The sequence below is a fragment of the Hipposideros armiger genome, unplaced genomic scaffold (genome assembly GCF_001890085.2).
Source record: "Hipposideros armiger isolate ML-2016 unplaced genomic scaffold, ASM189008v1 scaffold_79, whole genome shotgun sequence".
NCBI lineage: Eukaryota > Metazoa > Chordata > Mammalia > Chiroptera > Hipposideridae > Hipposideros > Hipposideros armiger.
The window spans coordinates 1,932,990-1,951,992 of NW_017731429.1; the positions used below are offsets into that span (position 1 = coordinate 1,932,990).

The following is a 19,003-nucleotide window of genomic DNA, read 5'->3' on the forward strand; positions in this document are numbered from 1 at the left end:
GAGAGGGAGAGAGAGAGAGTCATGGGACGTGGAGTATAGTGTGGGAGTGGAGTCAATAGAATTGTAACAGATATGTATGATATGGGGGGGGGGAGTGGGGCAGCAGATTGGGAGGGTTGTCACTTTGAGGGGTAAAAAGTATAACTATTGCCCTGTGTTGTACACTTGAAACTAATTAAAAAAAATTAAATTAAATTTTTTTTAAAAAAAGGAAAGAAATATCCCATAGCAGTCTGTGTGTGAATACAATATGTTGGAATACATTTAATTGTGTTTTATTTTTCTATTTTTGGTTATTTTGGTTTATGTATTATTTTCATCAAAATTTTCCCTGTGTTTTAACATTAGGTTTGCTCTGTACAAGTGTGACTGTTAAAAGCATTAAAAATATAAATCAAGTACGTAGTGGGAGCAGAGGCAGTAGCCATTGACTATTATTTTTCCAAAAGCTTATTACATATGAGGAAAGGATGGTGATCTTTACTATGAACTCCTCAATTTAAGAAGAATTACACCTAGTCTTGACTTTTATATAAAGATATTTGGCTTCTGAGTTGGTGATAATTTCAGAGCTTTGACTACTGCCTATTGGATAGCTGAAGAATATTTTAAGCTAAGAACTTTGAATTCTTTCTAATTTTGTCAGTGTATTGTTCATTTCCATGACATTCAGATTAAGATTTTTTACTTTATTTTTAAAATTGAAGTTAGACTGAGATCAGTAAATAAGTAAATCTTATGTATAAAAAACTTTAATCATAATGAACAAAATTTTAAATGTTTTTTGAAATAATGTAATAGTTTACATTATGCTGCTTTTATAGTGTTGACAAAACATGATTTTTGATGATTCTAAAATCTTACTGTATGCTTTCATTTGCTGAAAATGGATGTTAATATCAGATTTGGTATTTAATTTAGTTCTTATCATAAACACAGAAATGATGTATGTTCCCAATTATAGATAGGTAGTGATACAGAGTTAAAGGAAAGTAAGATTTGCATGTTTATATGAAAGGCATTTACGATTACACCTAAAAATGCACTTGGAATAGAGAGAACACCAAGCTTTCCTGTTCTTATTGCATTATTAATGAGCCTTTGATTTTTTTGAGAATGGTCTGGAGTCTAAATAAGCCCTTGATAATAGTTAAGAAACTTTAAGTTTTCATGAACACTGAAAACTCTGAGTTACAGCAGCTCTAAACATATGCAATATTATCAACTCAGTACACTGTTGTATATTTTAAGCAAGATTTCAAATTTTAATTCAGGCAAAAAAGAATCAACCATTCTGAAGTTTAATTTGCATTACTCTCAGCTGGCATGACACACACAACATTTTATGGAAAAAACTCAATTTTCTGTGTGTAAAAAGAATTGAGTATCTCAAGACTATGGATTGGCTCTATTTTAATTTTATTTTTTAATTATTTTTCTATGAATAATGTAACAAAATTAAACTTTCAAATGAATAATTATAAAAATAATGGAAACTATTTTAAAGAAGTTTAAGGAATTTAGAGTTGGAAGTCTAGTGAATAAAGTTTAAGTGGGAATGGCTGAAACATTATTTTTTTGTCTTAATGAATGCTTTCATTATTTATAGTATAGTGTCCATTAGTGCATTAACATCATCTAGATTACCTGCAGTGTTTTGTCAAGTAGATTAAGACCTAGTTTTTCTTATTGTTTGATTGACCTAAATACAGATGCACTTGTACATGTTTCTGCATATTCTTCTCTAGGATGTTTCGTATAATAGGAAATGATTGATATATATGTTTAGGTAAAACACTGTCAGTCAGTAGAACAGCAGATAACTAGAGACCTTTCTAGAACATGCCTTTTCTCATAACCCAATGTACAGAAGCATGTGTCCTTTTCCCAAATGACTTCTCTCATGGCTTTTGCATGGAAAACTAGAGAGATGTTCTGTGTTGCTTACTTGTCTAACAAAGTATAACGTTCTTAAAAAACTCCATGCCACTATTGAATATTTAAAAATAGTACTTTCAACCAAACTGATAATTCTGAACTTAATGTAGCTGCTTTCTTATACAAGAAGTTACCGTAGTCATCATTACATTTTTATTTTTAGTATAAGTCCAACTTATTTCTATTTCCTACTTTTTATTTCTAAATATTTTTTCTGATTCTTTTCCCCCATTGTTTCATTTATTGCTGAATGGAGGGGTGGGAAAGATGTGAAAACATGATTTGAGTTTGAATAGTATACCAGTGAATTTTAATACATTTGTAGGACTTAATTTTTGGGTGTGAATTGATGTTTCATAGTAATGCTTAATTCCTAGAAAGGGCCTAAAATGAAACAAAAATTAAAGTTTTTTTTTTTTTAGCTGAGCCATCCTGCCACCTGTTGGCAGCTCAGTGGCAGCGTAGCTCGGGCTGGGCATCGAACTGCTGTTGCTTAGAGCTTGCACTCTTGAGCGAGTTCTAACTAACTGAGCTACTCGGCCGGCCCCAAAAATTAAAGTTCTAAAAAAATGATTTATTATACTTAAGCCACTGACCTCAATATTTTCTTTATATTTTTCTTTTTAAATAGTTGTAGGGTTTGTGGAACACTTGCATTGAATTTATTGACTTAAAGGAAAGTATGCCTATATCGTAGAGAATAAGCTATTCTTTAGGCTGTTGCTGCCTTCTTATTGTTCCATCATACAGCCTTAGAGTAAACTACAGTGCTTAATACTGTGAAGGTACCACAGTATTATTTAGTGAGGGTCACACAACTAGACTAGAGAAGAACAGGTTGCTGGTTAGAAGTACAGGAGTGTCTTCTCACTTTTGTTGTGTGACAAGAAAAAAAATTACGACACTGTATTTTTGCTATCTGTTTTCTCCTCTCTCCATTTACTTAAAGTAGGATGAATGGTTTTCAATCATTAGAATGACAGTTATCTTGAATGAGATGTAGGTACAGTAAATATCTGTTTCTAAAACAACTTTAGGTGTAGAATTTGATAATAGTATATATGGTAACATTCTAGTAGGGGACAGTACTTTTGTTATTTCTTCAGCAAATCATTTAAAGCCTAAATGATTTGGCTTTTAAATTCTTATCTGCCTTCAGAGCTGTTCAGCCTACTAAATGGTCAGTTTTCACCTCTGTTCTTAATTTTTTTTAAATCCTTTTCCCCATCATTAGACCTTTTCATCATGTTTATTTTCCTACCTCTGAGCCTATACAAGAGTCATCTGCACATGTTAGAACAGCCTTTTACCCCCAATTCCCTTTGTTTTTAGAAATTTTACTTAATACTATACACATATCAATTGTTTATCAATTATTTGAGTAAACATAGCTATGCCACCAAAGCCAATACATTTCCACCTAGGGCAGTGAGCATGGCTCAAAGTGTGTGGCTCTTTTTTACAGAAGCATTTTGGTTATTCTCTTTTTTAAATTGGCTTCCTAATGTTGGAGAGCAGATCTATCCTTACTGTGCTACTGTTAATAGACACATAAATTTGTGTTTTTGAGGATTCATTTTAAAATTTGTTAAGTGCATTTCTTCCATCTTGATGACTTTTGCATTTAAGTTTAATAAATAGTAATATAGCTACTACTTTTCACATTGCATCTTTCGACTAATTATAATACTAATTAATTTACTTCCTTTCTTCATTTTGCTGTAATGCACTTGGACTACACAGATCCTTTCTCTGCTACTGTAGATGCTGTTGATGATGCCATTCCAAGCTTAAATCCTTTCCTCACAAAAAGTAGTGGTGATGTTCACCTTCCCATTTCTTCAGATGTATCCACTTTTACTACTAGGACACCTACTCATGAAATGTTTGTTGGTAAAGTACCATTTAACCTTTCTTTCCAATTAATGTTTATACTGCCTGAGTATTTTTTACGTATCCATTAATTATTTTTTAAAGCACTGCACTAATTACTTTGGATTTTAATATCACATTAATAAAATAAATTAAATAGCAATAATATAATGAGGTTTTTCAATTGACAGTAGTGTCTCTAATTTTTAATGCAAGTTTTTAAGAAAGAAAATTTTCTTCAAAGTTGGACTTTTTAAAGTATTTTGTTATCTATCATATTATATTGCAGTACTCAAGCTATCTAGCATCATGTTGCATCCTGTGTATTAGTTTAGAGAGTTGGTTATTAGGAGAGCTGGTTAAACTTACATATGTACTTATGTGTGCTTATATTTTTCCCTCTGTACTTGGGAGGAAGGGTGGTTATATTAGTAGCTATCTTAATCTTTTTTTTTTCCTTTTTGAACGGAATAGAATTTTAGATTGTCCAAAATCCATACATACCCTCTATCCCTGTCTTAAGGGTCTCACTTCATTATTAGCCTAGAGAGAAATAAAAAAGTAGAGAATGAAACGCAACTTCACTGAATAGCTTTTAATTACAGTACAAAAATCCATAAAAAGGCAGAATTTCACACCAAAATTACACAAGGAAGAGTAAATTTTTAAATATGTACTAAACCAAAATGTTTTTAAATCCTGCTAGGAAGATGTTAAACCTCTCTTAAAAGATGGTAAAACTGCTTTTATTCGATTCAAAGAAATAGCTTAAGGTGATGCAAATATAAATCATTTAATTAAAGCATCATGCAGAAAGTCATCTGTGTATGTACCCTAAATATAGATCATATAACCACGCTCTGAATATTCTGTTAGATTTATTAGAGAAAGGGAGGAAGGGAGAAAAGGGAGGTGAATAGAAGGCAATAGTTGGAGATTTAAGAACATTCCAAGGCAGGTGCTCTAGCTATGTAAAATTAGCTTAATAGCTCCAGAGTTTAATAACTGATTGCAATAATCCCTTCATGTCATTGTAATACATTAAAAATTATATAAAAATTAGTTGAAACTAAATTTCACATTTTGTTACTCTAGATATTTGTCAAATAGAGTACTTCATTTGCTTGGTAATGAGAGATTACTAGAGTTATCCTTGGAGTTTTTTTTATTTTTTACAAGTTTATATTTTCTATATATTTACTGAGTATGAACTAGAAGATGCTTAGTAAATATGGCTGCCTGTGTCTTTTTTAAGTCAGTTTTCTTCATTTGGAGATACGAAACAGATATGTCTTGGCTTTGGGGCTATATGTTATTTTCATGTTTTAGGTCAGAGTAGTAGCTGAGCTTCAGCCTGTCATCTATATCTACTGAAGAGGGACAGAATGGAGGGCAGTAACCTTAAGTTGAAGATCGTAGCTGTTTCACATTCAAACAGAAGCAGAATAAAAAAATATAAAAGCCATTGTGAGAGAGTTACTTAATTACTATTTTGGCTTTTCAAGAAAAGTCTGTAACAAGGAATACACTAGAAATGTCACTTTCCTAATATTTTTAAGTTTAAGACCTATGGGCTGGGGCAAGAGGAAGACCAGAAAACAAAGCAGGTTAGTAAAGTTGATGGCCGTATACTCGAAGGTGAGTAGGTGCATTTGCAAATCAAAATCATAGAATTGATCATTTAGAGTTTCCAAAGACCTCCAGAGACTGTTTGGTCCAGCTCTCAATGGTCTTACTGGAAAGAGATTATTATTACCATTTTATGAATGGATTACTGCATACCAGAAAAGTTAAATGTATCAAGATAACTCAGCTAGTGGGAGCAAAGCCTGAAGCAGGGGACCTGCAGCTTTGCTCTGCAGTGCACTTTCCCTTATGGAAATACAGACTTTCATTTAAATCCCTTTATCCTCTTTCTGAGAACAAACAGTACAAATGAAAGTATAAAGTGTACTTTAAAAAAAATCCCATATGCTAAATTTTATCATTAGAGAGGAAAACCTTACCATTAAATATTGATTTTTTTTAATGAAAATGAGCACAGAAGGGGAAATTTAAAACCACTGATGTCAACCATTAGGTTTTCGTCTAGAATAGGGTTCAGCCAAGTTGTTCTGAGTCAGATTGTAAATATTTTTGGCTTGTGAGCCACACAATCTCTGTCGCAGCTACTCAGCTTTGACATTATAATGTGGAAGAAGCCATAGAAAATACATAAACATATTAGCCTGACTGTTTTCCAAAACTTTATTTACAAAGACACGCAGCTGAAGTGTGCTGATGCCTGTCCTAGAAGAGGCTTTCAATTCAAGTTAAAAGTTTCTGAAAAGTAAGGTTGTGTAATAAAAATTCTGACCGTTTCTTACTGAGAGTATACAAGCATGAAAGGTCCATCCAAGGTATGCCATTCCTAAAAGCTGCATCATCTGAATAGCCACTGACCACATATTGTCGTTTAAACTTTAATTAAAATTAAATGTTAAATAAAATTAAAAGTTTACTTCATTTGTGCTAGCCACATTTTCATTGCTCAGGTGGCATATGAGAGCAGTGGCTACTACATTGTACAGAGCAGACTTACAGAACATTTCTGCTATTGGAAAGTTCTGTTGGCTAGCGCTGCTTTAGTAGTCAGCAAACGTTTTGTGTGAAGAGCCAGATAGTGAATACTTTAGTTTGTACAGGAGACATAAAATCTCTATTGTATTTTCTTCTCTTTCCTTTCATTTTGTTGTCTTTCCTAATTCAATTTTTTTACAACAACCCTTTAAAAATGTGAAATCCATTTTTAGGTCACATGGCCAGGTAAGACTAGGCCATAGCCTGTAGTTTCCAGCCCCTGCACTATTGGGTTAAGAACAACCCAGAAAAATCAGAGGATGGCTATGTAGATGCCCTCTAGCCCTTCTGAAGGAGGCCATATATCTGTTGAGTGAAGCTCAGTGTACTAGGTAGCTTGTTCTCACTAAAGCTAGAGGAACACTGAACGGTAGGGCAAGGGGAGTGGGTTGTGGTCCCAACTCGGCCATATCTGCGCTCTTGTCTAGGCCTGCTTCCTTATCTGTAAAAGAAGACATTAGCATTAGCCAAAAAGCCAACTGCTTCATATTTCTTTTATCTAAAGAGATGCAGTGTTGGTTATTTAAAAAAAAACATTGTTGTGAATGTAATATACATATTTTAAATGTGATACTCATAATGGAGCCTTAAGCGCTCTTTTTAGTAAGTTGTAATTCAAAGAACACCCAGTGCTCAGACTCCCCTTGTTTTTTGTTTGTTTTTAATTACTCCATTTCACTTCTAACTGTTCCTCCTCATTTCTCTCTTTTTCTCTCTCTCTTTTTTTTTTTTCCCCCTGTGCTTTTTCCCTTCCTTGTATGCCTTGTCAGATTCTTTTTGTGGTACTCAAGCTTATCCTAATACTACCCTTATGTGCCATGACCCTTCTACTGTAGCTGGTTTATTTGGAGGTAGGTAATGGAATCTCTAAAATTTATCAATTTATGCAAGAGGGATTTGTTTTTGTTGTTTTTCTTAAAAATAGTTTTTAAAATATAAGAAAAAATACTTATTTGCTTTTTTTAAAAATCATTTTTTGTGTGCTTAATTTTGTTTTCCTTGATTAGACTCATTATTATTTTGTGAATGGATGCCTGTCATTTTCCAGTTACTTTAATCCATATTCAAAACTTTCAAATTCTCAGAAAAGTTTATAACATTTTTATATTGTAAGCTTGTGGAATTTAAAGCTCTTTGTATAGGTGTTAGTGAAAGAACATTAGATAATTTTGACTTAAGTTGTTAAGAATCCAGAGATTCTACTGGAAAACATGTTTTTCCAGCACTTATGCAAAGGCCATGGAAATGGGAAGCAGTTTCCATGGAGGTATGGCCAATTCGATATTCATCTGTGTCTTTCCACATATGTTCTAGGCCAGTGCAGTAGCAATAAAACCTCAAAATCCAGCTGATTTTTTTTTTCTAAGATAAACATAGAAGGTGATTATCTTAGTGAAGTTGGCATTAAAAAGTAGGTTTGACACAACTATAAAGAATTGAGATTTTTGACTGGTGATAAGAATACAACATGGTTAAAGTATTAAAAAATGGAATTTATGAGAGCAATTTGATAGAAAGAATATGTTTGGAATCCAGCAAACTTGGGTTTGAATTCTAGTTCCACATCCTAACCTATGTGACTTTAAGCAAATATTTAACCTTTCTAAGCCTATAAAAATTGGGATAATAATGTCTTTCAGGATTGCCATGAAGTTTACATATATGACTGTAACATCTAGCACCATTATCCTTGGCACATAGATAGAACTATCATTAAAACTATTAAAAACCATCTTGTATATGCAGATCATTTCATACTTGGAATGTACTTCTTACCTAAATTATTTAATCATCAGGTACAATTTTGAACACTGATTGTTTTTGAATTGCTTTTAGATTTTGAAATTGCCAACTGTTGTTCACTTTTTTGGCCAGCATTTACTGTAAAAAGCTCAAGAAGTTCATAAAACTTGAGTAGTCCTGATGAATAGATATAATTAGTTACTCTAGCAATAATAATAATAATTATTATTATTATTATTTTTCTACCTACTGGTTTTTGTAAGATGAGATACTTAGGATAAGTGTAAAACCCCGAATAGATTCTGGAATCATACAAGCTGAGGTTTAAGTCTTGGTTCCACCACTTACTAAATCTTTGACCTTGGGTAAGTTGTTTAACCTCTTAGTTTCCTCATCTGTAAAATGCGGATAATAATAACTATCTCATAGAGTTGTTGTGAGGTTTAAGTAATACCCTGTTCATAAAGCCTTTGCATAGTGTTTAATAGGAATTAATAAATAGTAGCAGTTATTTTCACAGAAAAGTACAACGCCTCATTTATTATGAAACTACAACCAAATCCATTAACAACCCAAACAATTTTTCTTAAAGGTGTTTGGAATGTCTTTCTGTCCCCAAAGCTTGTTCATCTTGTACCTTTCAGTAATTTATTATTGTCCTCTTAAGATTTGCCCTGCAAGGCAGTGATTTCTAAATGTTCATCTGTGAAGTGGTGCTGGTGAGTGACAGAGTTTTCACTGGACTTGGGTGAAATGAAAGAGTAGGCAGTTCAGTGTAGTGATTATTTCATAGTTAACCTTCGCTCAGAGAGCCTGTTAGTTCATCTTTTCTTTGTGGCCAATAAAATTTTCTTTCGAAGTGGATAGTTTTGTACCTTTGTTTTAGGTAACTTTTAAAAATTAAAGGTTGACAATCTTTGACAGTCTCCATAAAAGTGACCCTGGGACAAAAGGCCATTAAATCAATAATGTGTATTGGAATGATAATGCAGAACTCTTACCTTGAAGGTGTGTTGTTAACCAGCATTTATTAATTAAAAAACTATTATTTTGAAAGTATGCTGCTTGCTTCCCTGGTAGCCAATGAAATCTTATAATTTATTAAAATTTTCCTGTTTTCTGTGTCTATGTAGAGGCTTTTTAAACTTGAGGTGTACTAGCTTTGGACTACATTATATGCTTTCAAACCTTTTATACTTTTAGGTAATAATATTGTAATTTCACAGATTGGTCCCCTAGGAACCTCAGAAGATGGCTCCTTTCTTTACAGAAAGTAATAAAGTTGTTTTTGTATTACTGTAAAAGATAGTCTTATCTCTGATATCAACTAAATTCTAGAAAGTTGGGACAAAATTGCAGGAGAAAATAGGAATTCGATACACTATTCTAGTTATAAATTATTGTTCTATGCATTTTTCTATAGCCTAGTGATATTATAGCCAAGATACTGTTGCCAGAATGATTTAAAGAACAACATGTGTACTTCTTACACTGTAATGACAGCATGGACACATAATTAAGCATGATAGATTTTTGTCTCTTAAGTAGATACTTTGGTTCTTTTTGTAACGAGTTATGAGAAGAAGCAGTAAGCATGGTATAGTTCTTAAACAGCTTGTACAGTTTGAAATGCTGTTAAGTTGGTAAATCTGTATAATTCTGGGAACGTTTTGATGAATGGTCATATTTATATACTAAATTATTTTGTATTTTGATAGTATTTGTGCTCTCATGTTTTGACCAATGTCTTTGACTTAAGAGTATTTTAAGGGTTAAGTACTTAGGGATATAAGATCAAACTTGTTCATTCTTTAAAAATTTGTGCCCTACGGAATATTCATGCTATGATATAAAATGCTACTTTTAAAGTTGTATTATTGGTGTGAGTCATTGTTAATTAATTAGTCACTGCTTTCTGGCCTCTTTGTCTTTAAGGACCTTTTTGGACTTCTTACAGTTTTTTTTCAGGTTTTTTAAGACCAGTCATCATTGTACTCCTTCCTGTCTTGGTGGTGTACATTAAGAATTCAAAGTGAGAGTCTGACAGACTGAAAGCCCTTTAGCAGAAAGTTGAGAGAGGAAGAGAGAGAGCCAATGTTTAGGACTCAAAACTTTCTTCTCCCTAATGATATAGTTGTTAATCTTCTAATATCAGATTTTCTTTTTTTTTTTACATTTTGAGTTTATAGAATTTAGAAGTGGAAGAGAACTTAGGAACCATTTATTACAGCCTTCAACAAAGTGAAAGAATTCCTTCTTTGTGATCTTTGCTAGACTGTTCTCTACTTGGATATATACTCAGTGATTTGAAAGCTCCCTAAGTCATGTGATAGCCCTAATCATTTTAGATGATTTTAATTATTTTTAGCCTCTAGAAATGCAGAACCTCACCTCACAAAAATACATCCTCACACAATTGAAAATCTCACATTTGTTACCTAAGCATAGTGTGGTTTCAGATATGAGCTGGGTGTTTGTTGGCTTAATACCACTAGCATCAGTGTAACATGGATAAGAAAGAATAAGATTTCCTATTTATGTTCTGGTATTTTAGACCAGAGTTAGGGAGATGAGCATGTTGATTGTGTACTTGTCAACCCTATTATTGGAAGTAGTTAAGTAGAAGTTAGAGGGTGGTTGGGAGTTGAAAATTGGTCTGTTTTTCTTTGATATCCAAAATGCACCTTGACACAAGGGGGACAAGGATTAGTGAGCTGTAACTTTCAGAACCCTGTCACTTCTCAAATGAACTTAACCATATAGCTTTTGATTAACCATTGAAGGAAGGAAAAGAGAAAGGAAGAAGTAGAGAGAAATATGGGAGGTGAGTAGGTAGAGGGAACAAGACTCTTGAGGGGGATACTAAGTAGATTCATATATTTTTAAAGCACTGTAGATGATTTATTTCATTCCCAAATGATCTCTTACATTGTGTATATTTTAGACGTGTTCAGTTTTTTAAAGGTCATCAGCATACAACAAACACTAAAAAATAAGCAAAGTTCTGCCCCCCGCCCCCGTAATGAAACATACTAGTAGTTCAACTTCAGCTGCTCTTGTTATTTTTCTTTGTGACTGGGATGATTTTGTTATGGAAAATGTAATCACCACAAAAAAATGTGGTAGTGTAGGAAACATTTTGCTTGCAGGGTTGGCTTTGTTTATGTTGTGGGAATTTATTGCTTTTTCCATTCTATTGTTATCATTATTAAAGAGCTATAAATGTAGACTTATTAAAGAATTGAGTTTTTTTCCATTTTGCTTTTTCTTAGGATTCACTCCTTCTCCAGTTGCACAGCCACATCCTTCAGCTGGCCTTAATGTTGACTTTGAATCTGTGTTTGGAAATAAATCTGCCAACGTTATTGTAGATTCTGGGGGTAAGAAAAAATTGTTTTATTACCATTACTATACGTTCTATTTAGATTCTGTGTAAGGACAGATAACACGTATAAATAGATTAAATTGGGGTAGCCAAAGAAGTTGTCCCTCCTCCCCCAACCACTAGATGAGAACTTCAAGGAACTATTAATATTAACGGTTACCCTTTCATAGTGGCATTTTTGACTCTGGGAAGATTTTGTTTTGAGAGGAAAAAGAGATTTTGCCAAAATTGGACTGCTAAATAACTAGTGACTGTGTGTAAAATGTTGTGCCTTTTACCTTTACTGAAAGAAAATTTGTCTTCTTTGGAAACCAGTAAAATATAACCAGTGGTACCTTGACTTGAGATAGTCCATGTATAAACAGCTAGGAGGGATTAAATATCCGAGCTGTTGGGTGCAGGGGTTTTGTATTGTTCTCAGGATGATTCTTGCTATAGTATGCTTGTTCAATTGTTTTAAAAGTACTTTATAAATTTGTAGAGCCAACTTTCTACTTAAAAGTTTCCCTTTAATATCTTATTAATTGGAAGTTTGTAAAAATTGGGTTCTTATAAAATTGACAATTCTATTCTTACCATGGAATGGCCTTTGATTTTGGTTAATAATTAAATTCAAGTCATTTAAAGAAATATATTGAAGGGCCGGCTGAGTGGCTCAGTTGGTTAAGAGCTTGCTCAAGAGTTTGAGCTCTGAGCAACAGCGGTTGGATTCCCGGCCCGAGCTGAGCTGCCAACAGTTGGCAGGATGGCTCAGCTAAAAAAAAAAAAAAGAAAGAAAGAAATATATTGAAGTAGTCTAAATTTTATAATATACAATTGTTGTCATCCAAAAAGTAAGAAGCAAGCTGATAAAGAGTATGTATGAATTAAGAATTTATTATTTTTTGTGCACTAGTAGGTTTATAATATTTTTTGATGCATTTGACTTTTTCCTTTTGAGTTTGTCTTGCTGGGAAAAAGGATAAAGGAAATAGAGACCAATTGTTCATATTTTGTAAAATAGCATTTTTAGTGACTTTCTTTTTCAAATTCTATGGTATTCCTAGATCGTTATTTAAGTCCTTTAGTGGATTGGTGTGATTGGATTACCATTACCTTATACACTTTGGGAAGAGAACCTTAAGGGATTTTATTTTATTTTCGTTTCCAAGCAATGTCCTAGTTTACTAGATGGTTTTATGCAGTTGGAGTGTCTTAGATATACTTTAGGTTAGCTGGTTTTAGACAGAACAAAAGATAATCTAATGGTTCATTTTCACTTCTACTGTACTGTTTTACATATACCATACATTCTCCACTTTGGAGAGTATAAAAAGGTCTATATAATATTATTTCTTAAAAGAAACTTTTTTCAAAGTTACAGAGATGAATTTTTTTACCTGTGTTGCTTCAGGTATAAGTGAGTCTTAAAACAATCTTGTCAGGTGAGAAGGAGAATTCATTTCATCCCCTTCTCTTTTACAACTTTGGAGTAAGAATGCTTCTTCATCCCCATTAACTTTCATGTAATTTTGTCATGAACCGAGACAGAGTATTCCTATCAAAGCAAATACAGCCTTCTCAGTCAGTTCACTTTGAAATCGTGAATTCTTCTTTTTCCATTTAAGAGCATGTTTAGTGCCCATTTTTGGAGGACTTGCCCAGTAAACAAGCAAGGAGAAAAGGCCAAGACCTCCTTTAGAAAGCTGTAGCACCCATAAAGTTCCTTACAAGTCCTATTTCGTTTGTTTGTAACTTTAAGGCTTTGATGAACTAGGTGGACTTCTCAAACCAACAGTGGCCTCTCAGAACCAGAGTCTTCCTGTTGCCAAACTCCCACCTAACAAGTTAGTATCTGATGACTTGGATTCATCCTTAGCCAACCTTGTGGGCAGTAAGTATTCTTTGGATTCTTTAATCTTCTTTAAAATACATTGTTTTATTAAAAAGAGTCATGTTTTTAAGTGCTTTCTTTTTCTCCTGTTCTAGATCTTGGCATTGGAAATGGAACCACTAAGAAGTGAGTGTTTTATTTGTATTCTTTGCCCATGATTTGGCTTTTATCTCTAAAAATATGTATACAGATGTGATCTGCATCCTAAAAGCTCTGTTCAATCTAAATATATAGTAAAGAAACTTCATAATTACAGGCATTGAATATTCTCACTTATGTTTATTTAAAGTGATGTAAATTGGAGTCAGCCTGGTGAAAAAAAGCTAACAGGAGGATCTAACTGGCAACCAAAGGTTGCACCAACAACTGCTTGGAATGCTGCAACAATGGTGAGTCGAAAAAGCTCATGATATACTAACATGAATGCTTTCAATAAATGTGTAGCATAAAAATGTTTTTAAAGTGACAGGCATAAATGGAAAGATTGTTATACTGAGTTTTAGAAATGTAAGTAATTTGTCTTTAAAGAAGGCTTTATTTCTCTTTAGTAAAGTAGGTTGACTATATTTGCAGGTACATTTCAGTAGCTAACATTTATTTAAAGGTTACTTGTGTCAGGCATTATTCTAATAAATGATATGTCATTTTATATAATCCTCAAATTAACCTTAAGTGTTAGTAACTATTATTGTCCCCATTTTGCAGATGAGGAAAAGAAGACACAAAGTTACTAAGTAGTGTGTCCAAGATCACAGGGTTCTTAAGTGATTGGGTGGATTTTTAGAACCCAGGTAGCCTAAGCTCAAAGCATATGGTCATAATCACTACTTTCCACCATTGGTCTCAGATTTATTATTCATTTATCTAGAGTTATAACATGTTTAATTTTTTTTCTGATCTCACAATTGGTAAAGAAACTGTCTTTGCTTGGCTTTTATTAATATTGTCCTAAAATTTATACAGTTGATTCTCTTTATTTGCTGCACTTAAGTTTTTAAAGTCACCATAACACTGAACCACTGCTAGCTCCATGCACACATACATATTTCCCCCAACACTAGTTCACTGTTTACTAATTCAGGGTGCACTGCTTGGTGCAAGTGGAGAATCCGCTGTGTGTGGGTATAAGCACACACACACACCTTACATAGATTATAATCTGTGTAAGTCCTAAAAACACTTACTCTGGTAGATTATATGTTTTTTATTTTACAAAAGAGAAAATGAGGCCCAGAAGTGTTCACTGACTTGTCTGAGGCCACCCCAGTAACAGGTGCCAGAGTTGAGATTCTCGCCCTGTCCACCTGGCACCAGAGCCAGAGCTTCTGGCTTCTTACCATTGCACTGTCTCTCCATTTCCCTCCTGGCCATCTTCATATCAGAGCTGAAACAAGGCAGAGCCTGGCCTTGCTTGACCTCAGCTGGGAACCAATGTGTAGGGAGACAACTTGTTCACCACTCTACACATGTCTGGAAATGACCTCAAAAGCATTACAAGCATTGATTTTCGGATTACAAATAAATTTTAGCGAGTAGGTGAATTTGCAAATACAGAATCCATTAATAATGAGGATTAATTATATATGCTAATTAAGTAGTTAGCATTTAGTTCGCTAACTAAATGAAGTTCTATTAATGTTTTTAATTATTCTAAAGTGTAGTTATCTCAGACTAGCTTTAAGGCTGTATGCCTATTCTTGGTCAGCTGCTATTTTACCATCATAATAAGTTTTCCTGGATCAGAGAAAACCAGTTTCTTGTGGAAAAATTTGAAACATGCTTTTTTGTAACTGTGTTACTAGCAGCATTTTGACTATGCAAGCTACACATTGTAGCTTTCCTGTTGTTTAATTGGAGACCCCCATTATCCTTGTGATAGCCACTTGCTTTGTTATAAAATCCCTTCTAGAGCATTGTCCCATTTTCATACGTTAAAATTAGTAAGACTGACCTAAAAAACTAGTATGCAGATCAAATTTTGTGGGACGTTATCTAAGGAGTTTTGATAGCTTCAATCTTCATAAATGGAAAATAATATTGATTTAGCCACCTTTTGTAGGCAGTAGTTTTTCACTGATAGCGGTCACTATCATCACTAACAATAAAACCTTGCATTTTCAATAGTTTGAGATTTTACACACACATGCACACTCTATCTTGAGTCTATTTATAAACAGTGCTCTCTTGAGAGAGTTTGAGTAGGTATTACCCCAATTGTAAGGATGAAGTTATGTAATTTTTTTTCAAGTGCAAATCAACTAGAAAGCAGATTTAAATTGAAATCCGCCCCCTTCTGACTCTAAATCCAGTGTTTTTCCCACTGTAACACACCTCACTAACCTAGGGAATGGCAGGAGGTTAGGTCAGTGGAATTTATAGACTCACGTGTGAGTTATACATTGATAATATATGAGGAATGATATAAATCCAAATGCTGATGAAAAATACAATGAATATATTCTTAATCTATATTTAATTAGTTTTAATCTATATGAAGTATTATAAGTTTATAGATAGCACTTCACCTAAGATTGACTACTCGAATGTGATAGGGATCTAACCACCTAAAATATGGATGTGAGTTGATGAGTATTTATGGTGCTGTGTTATATGTGGTAATATGTATCATCTATCAAGGATTTTGTTAAAATATTTGTGTGTATGTATTTTATAGTTTCTTTTTAATGACTAACATTTAGGGCTGTGATGTCATTCACTACTTAGGTAAACTGCTGCTTATGACATTTCTTTACATTTCTAACCTTTTTATTAATCCTTAAACACTGTCAAGGTTTTAAAATATATTTTTTACATTAAAACAAATTCATTGGCATTTTATTAAAATATATAATGGTGTTATACTACAAATTCTTTTAATTATGCTTGCTTTTTTTCTGTGGTAGATGTTATATGATGCAATCTTGTTTATGGGATGCACTGAATTTTGTACTGTTGACACTACTGATAGATTTTATGTTTTAATGACACTTTTAATCAATAAACTATAATGTATGTAACGGGTTAATGCCAAAGACTAAGTTTCCCTTATCAACCTTGATAGTGTTTTCATATAGATGTTCTCCATAAGATACTGGAAGTACAAGGGATGTTAGGTAGTGAATGTACATGTGAACTAAAATGCTCTCTCTGTGTATTTTCTGTTGTGTAAGTACTTGTTCTAATCCAGTGTTATTGCATTATGTAATTGTTCTCCCTGGGAAAAACAGAATGGCATGCATTTTCCACAATACGTAAGTGACCAAAAACTAGCCTTTTTGCAATAAATTGGCATGCTATATTAACCACTGCTGTAGCAGAATCTCATAACCTTCCAGCTATTACTTGTTTTCACATTCAGATTTTCAGTGTGCCAAAAATTCTTCCTAGCATCTACTGATTTCATGGGTGTGTTGCAGAATTGATTCTGATGGAGGCATGGGAAATATAAATTTTTTTTCTTGCTTAATATTCTGCCATTTGCTGCCAGATGGCTGGGTGTCTGTGTGTGTATCTGTGCTGCCACTACGCACTTGATGACTTCTGAATGAAGGGAAATGTTGATTGTGGTGATGTTGAAAATAACAATTGCATGAAATCTTACAGGCTTCTGCTGTACTTGGCAGTTTGTCTGCTGCTCTTGCAGCTCTTGGTTTTTAAGAAGGTAGAAACCAATAAATCCTACGTGCTCACCCAAATACTAAACTTTCAACTATTCACTTTAGTTATGCTTCATTTACCTTCTCCATGCATATGTTCAAATTGCCATATAATTTCAGTTATTTTTTTTTATGTTCCAGCAGTGTTATTGGTCTTTCACCTGTATTCAGTTTCAATTTTTATTATAAAATAACATTCACAGGGAATGTTGTTAAGACAGCAGATATATCTAAAATGACTCTGTGCTCAGGTTGTGTATCTGCAGAGCACAAGTTGAAGTAGGAGGAGGTCAGCTGAAACATCACAGTGGGGGGTGGCTCTTGCAGGCATTAAAGCAAAACAGACTTAAATATCGCTGCTTTGCAGAAGAGAATATAAATAATTTTTGGAATAATATACGTACTCTGCAAGAGCTGTGTGCTTCATAGAAATAGCTATACTCAGCAGTGGTTTGAAATATTTGGGGTTCTTTGAAAAAAGTGAATGAGGTCTTTAGAAACTTAATTTTTTTGAAGATCAGATTATTAATTGATTTGGGATCTTTAAATATTTTCTCTTTGCTCAAAAAATGAAGTGCCTAAGAAAAACATTCAGTAATATTAATTTTTCTGGTTAAACATTTTTTTATGATAGTGGTAGACTTTAAATTTTAGAACTTTGAATGTTTTTTAAAATCGTAAGATTTTTAAAGCTGTAAAAGCCTGTTGAAATCTTAGATCATTGTTTAAGTATCTAAGTTTGAATGGCATTTTTTTCTGTTTAGTCATTCTGCTTTTCTGCTAATTGCAAGACACAAGCATTAATTGACGCAGTTATATTTTTAAAGTATAGTGACAAATTGACACAGCTATTAATGATCATAAGTGTCATATTTAATCACAGCTGTCTTAGCAATTCTTTTAGTGGAATTACAGCTATAAATTCCTTGAATTCAGTTGACATACATGAGTTATACTTCCTTGTTTATTTTTTCTTTCCCTATTTCAGGCTCCCCCCGTAATGGCCTATCCTGCTACTACACCAACAGGCATGATAGGATATGGAATTGTGAGTATTTTTCTAGACACAACTTTCTGAAAATAGGTTGATTCATATTTAACATGCTTTTATTACAAACTTAACTGATAAAAGAACTTCGTGCCACACATACTGATAGTGCCTAACACAGAACCTTGTACCATAGCATTGGTTTCATAAATATTTCTAGAATAGTCAGTATACAACAGATATCATTTATTAATGTTCATAGTATTACATGGCTTATTTTTCCCTCATAGCTTTGCTGGGTATTTTACACATCATTACAAACTCATTTAAATATTAATGTGAACTCCAAGTCTTTGTTGCTGTGACCTTACGTTAATACCAGTGAGGTCTTATAACATTAATACTGTAGGGTAAGGGAGGAATTAACAGTTCTTGAACTGGGTGGAGATACCTTTACTCTAGAAAAGGCCAGAGAAATTTTCCTATGCCAATGATTGGTATAGTACAAAAACAGTCCTTTAACCTTTAAGCTGCTTGCAGTCTACATTCTAGACTGTCCTTACTCTCAACTCTCTTCATATATAGACTCACTAAGATGGAGGGAGTGGCTTCAACCCCCTGTACTCGTTTGCGGAACTGTTGCTCATAGGAGACAGCACCACATCCCTTGATATTGCTATGGTGGCTCCTGTGCTGCTGCTTCATTTACATCTTAGGGAAGTAGCTCTTTTCCTGCACATGAAGAAGTTTCACAGCTTTTGGATTGGTGGTTATTACATAAGAAAGGGTTTGCGCAAAAACTCAGACCACAAAATTAAAGTGCAGTTCTCTCTGCAAATAAGAATCTACTTGAAAGGTTAAATATGACTTGTAGAAAGATAAGATTTTAAATTGCAGTTTAACCAAAATAGTATAGTGCTCTGTGTGTG

At 33.5% G+C, this 19,003-nt stretch overlaps 1 protein-coding gene across 20 annotated transcripts in view; it reads left to right on the top strand.

Annotated features, from left to right (window-relative positions):
• Positions 1-19,003, top strand: part of PICALM (phosphatidylinositol binding clathrin assembly protein) — a 97,754-nt gene that overhangs the window by 63,212 nt on the left and 15,539 nt on the right. For 2 of the 20 annotated variants that reach the window (XM_019643478.1, XM_019643482.1), the window contains exons 13-20: positions 3,682-3,831; positions 7,200-7,280; positions 11,445-11,552; positions 13,299-13,430; positions 13,526-13,556; positions 13,720-13,819; positions 16,658-16,681; positions 18,075-18,134. In XM_019643478.1, coding sequence (XP_019499023.1) covers positions 3,682-3,831; positions 7,200-7,280; positions 11,445-11,552; positions 13,299-13,430; positions 13,526-13,556; positions 13,720-13,819; positions 16,658-16,681; positions 18,075-18,134 — 686 coding nt within the window. The remainder of the gene's footprint in view (positions 1-3,681; positions 3,832-7,199; positions 7,281-11,444; positions 11,553-13,298; positions 13,431-13,525; positions 13,557-13,719; positions 13,820-16,657; positions 16,682-18,074; positions 18,135-19,003) is intronic. The other 18 variants (XM_019643489.1, XM_019643485.1, XM_019643491.1 and 15 more) reach the window with 13 other exon arrangements.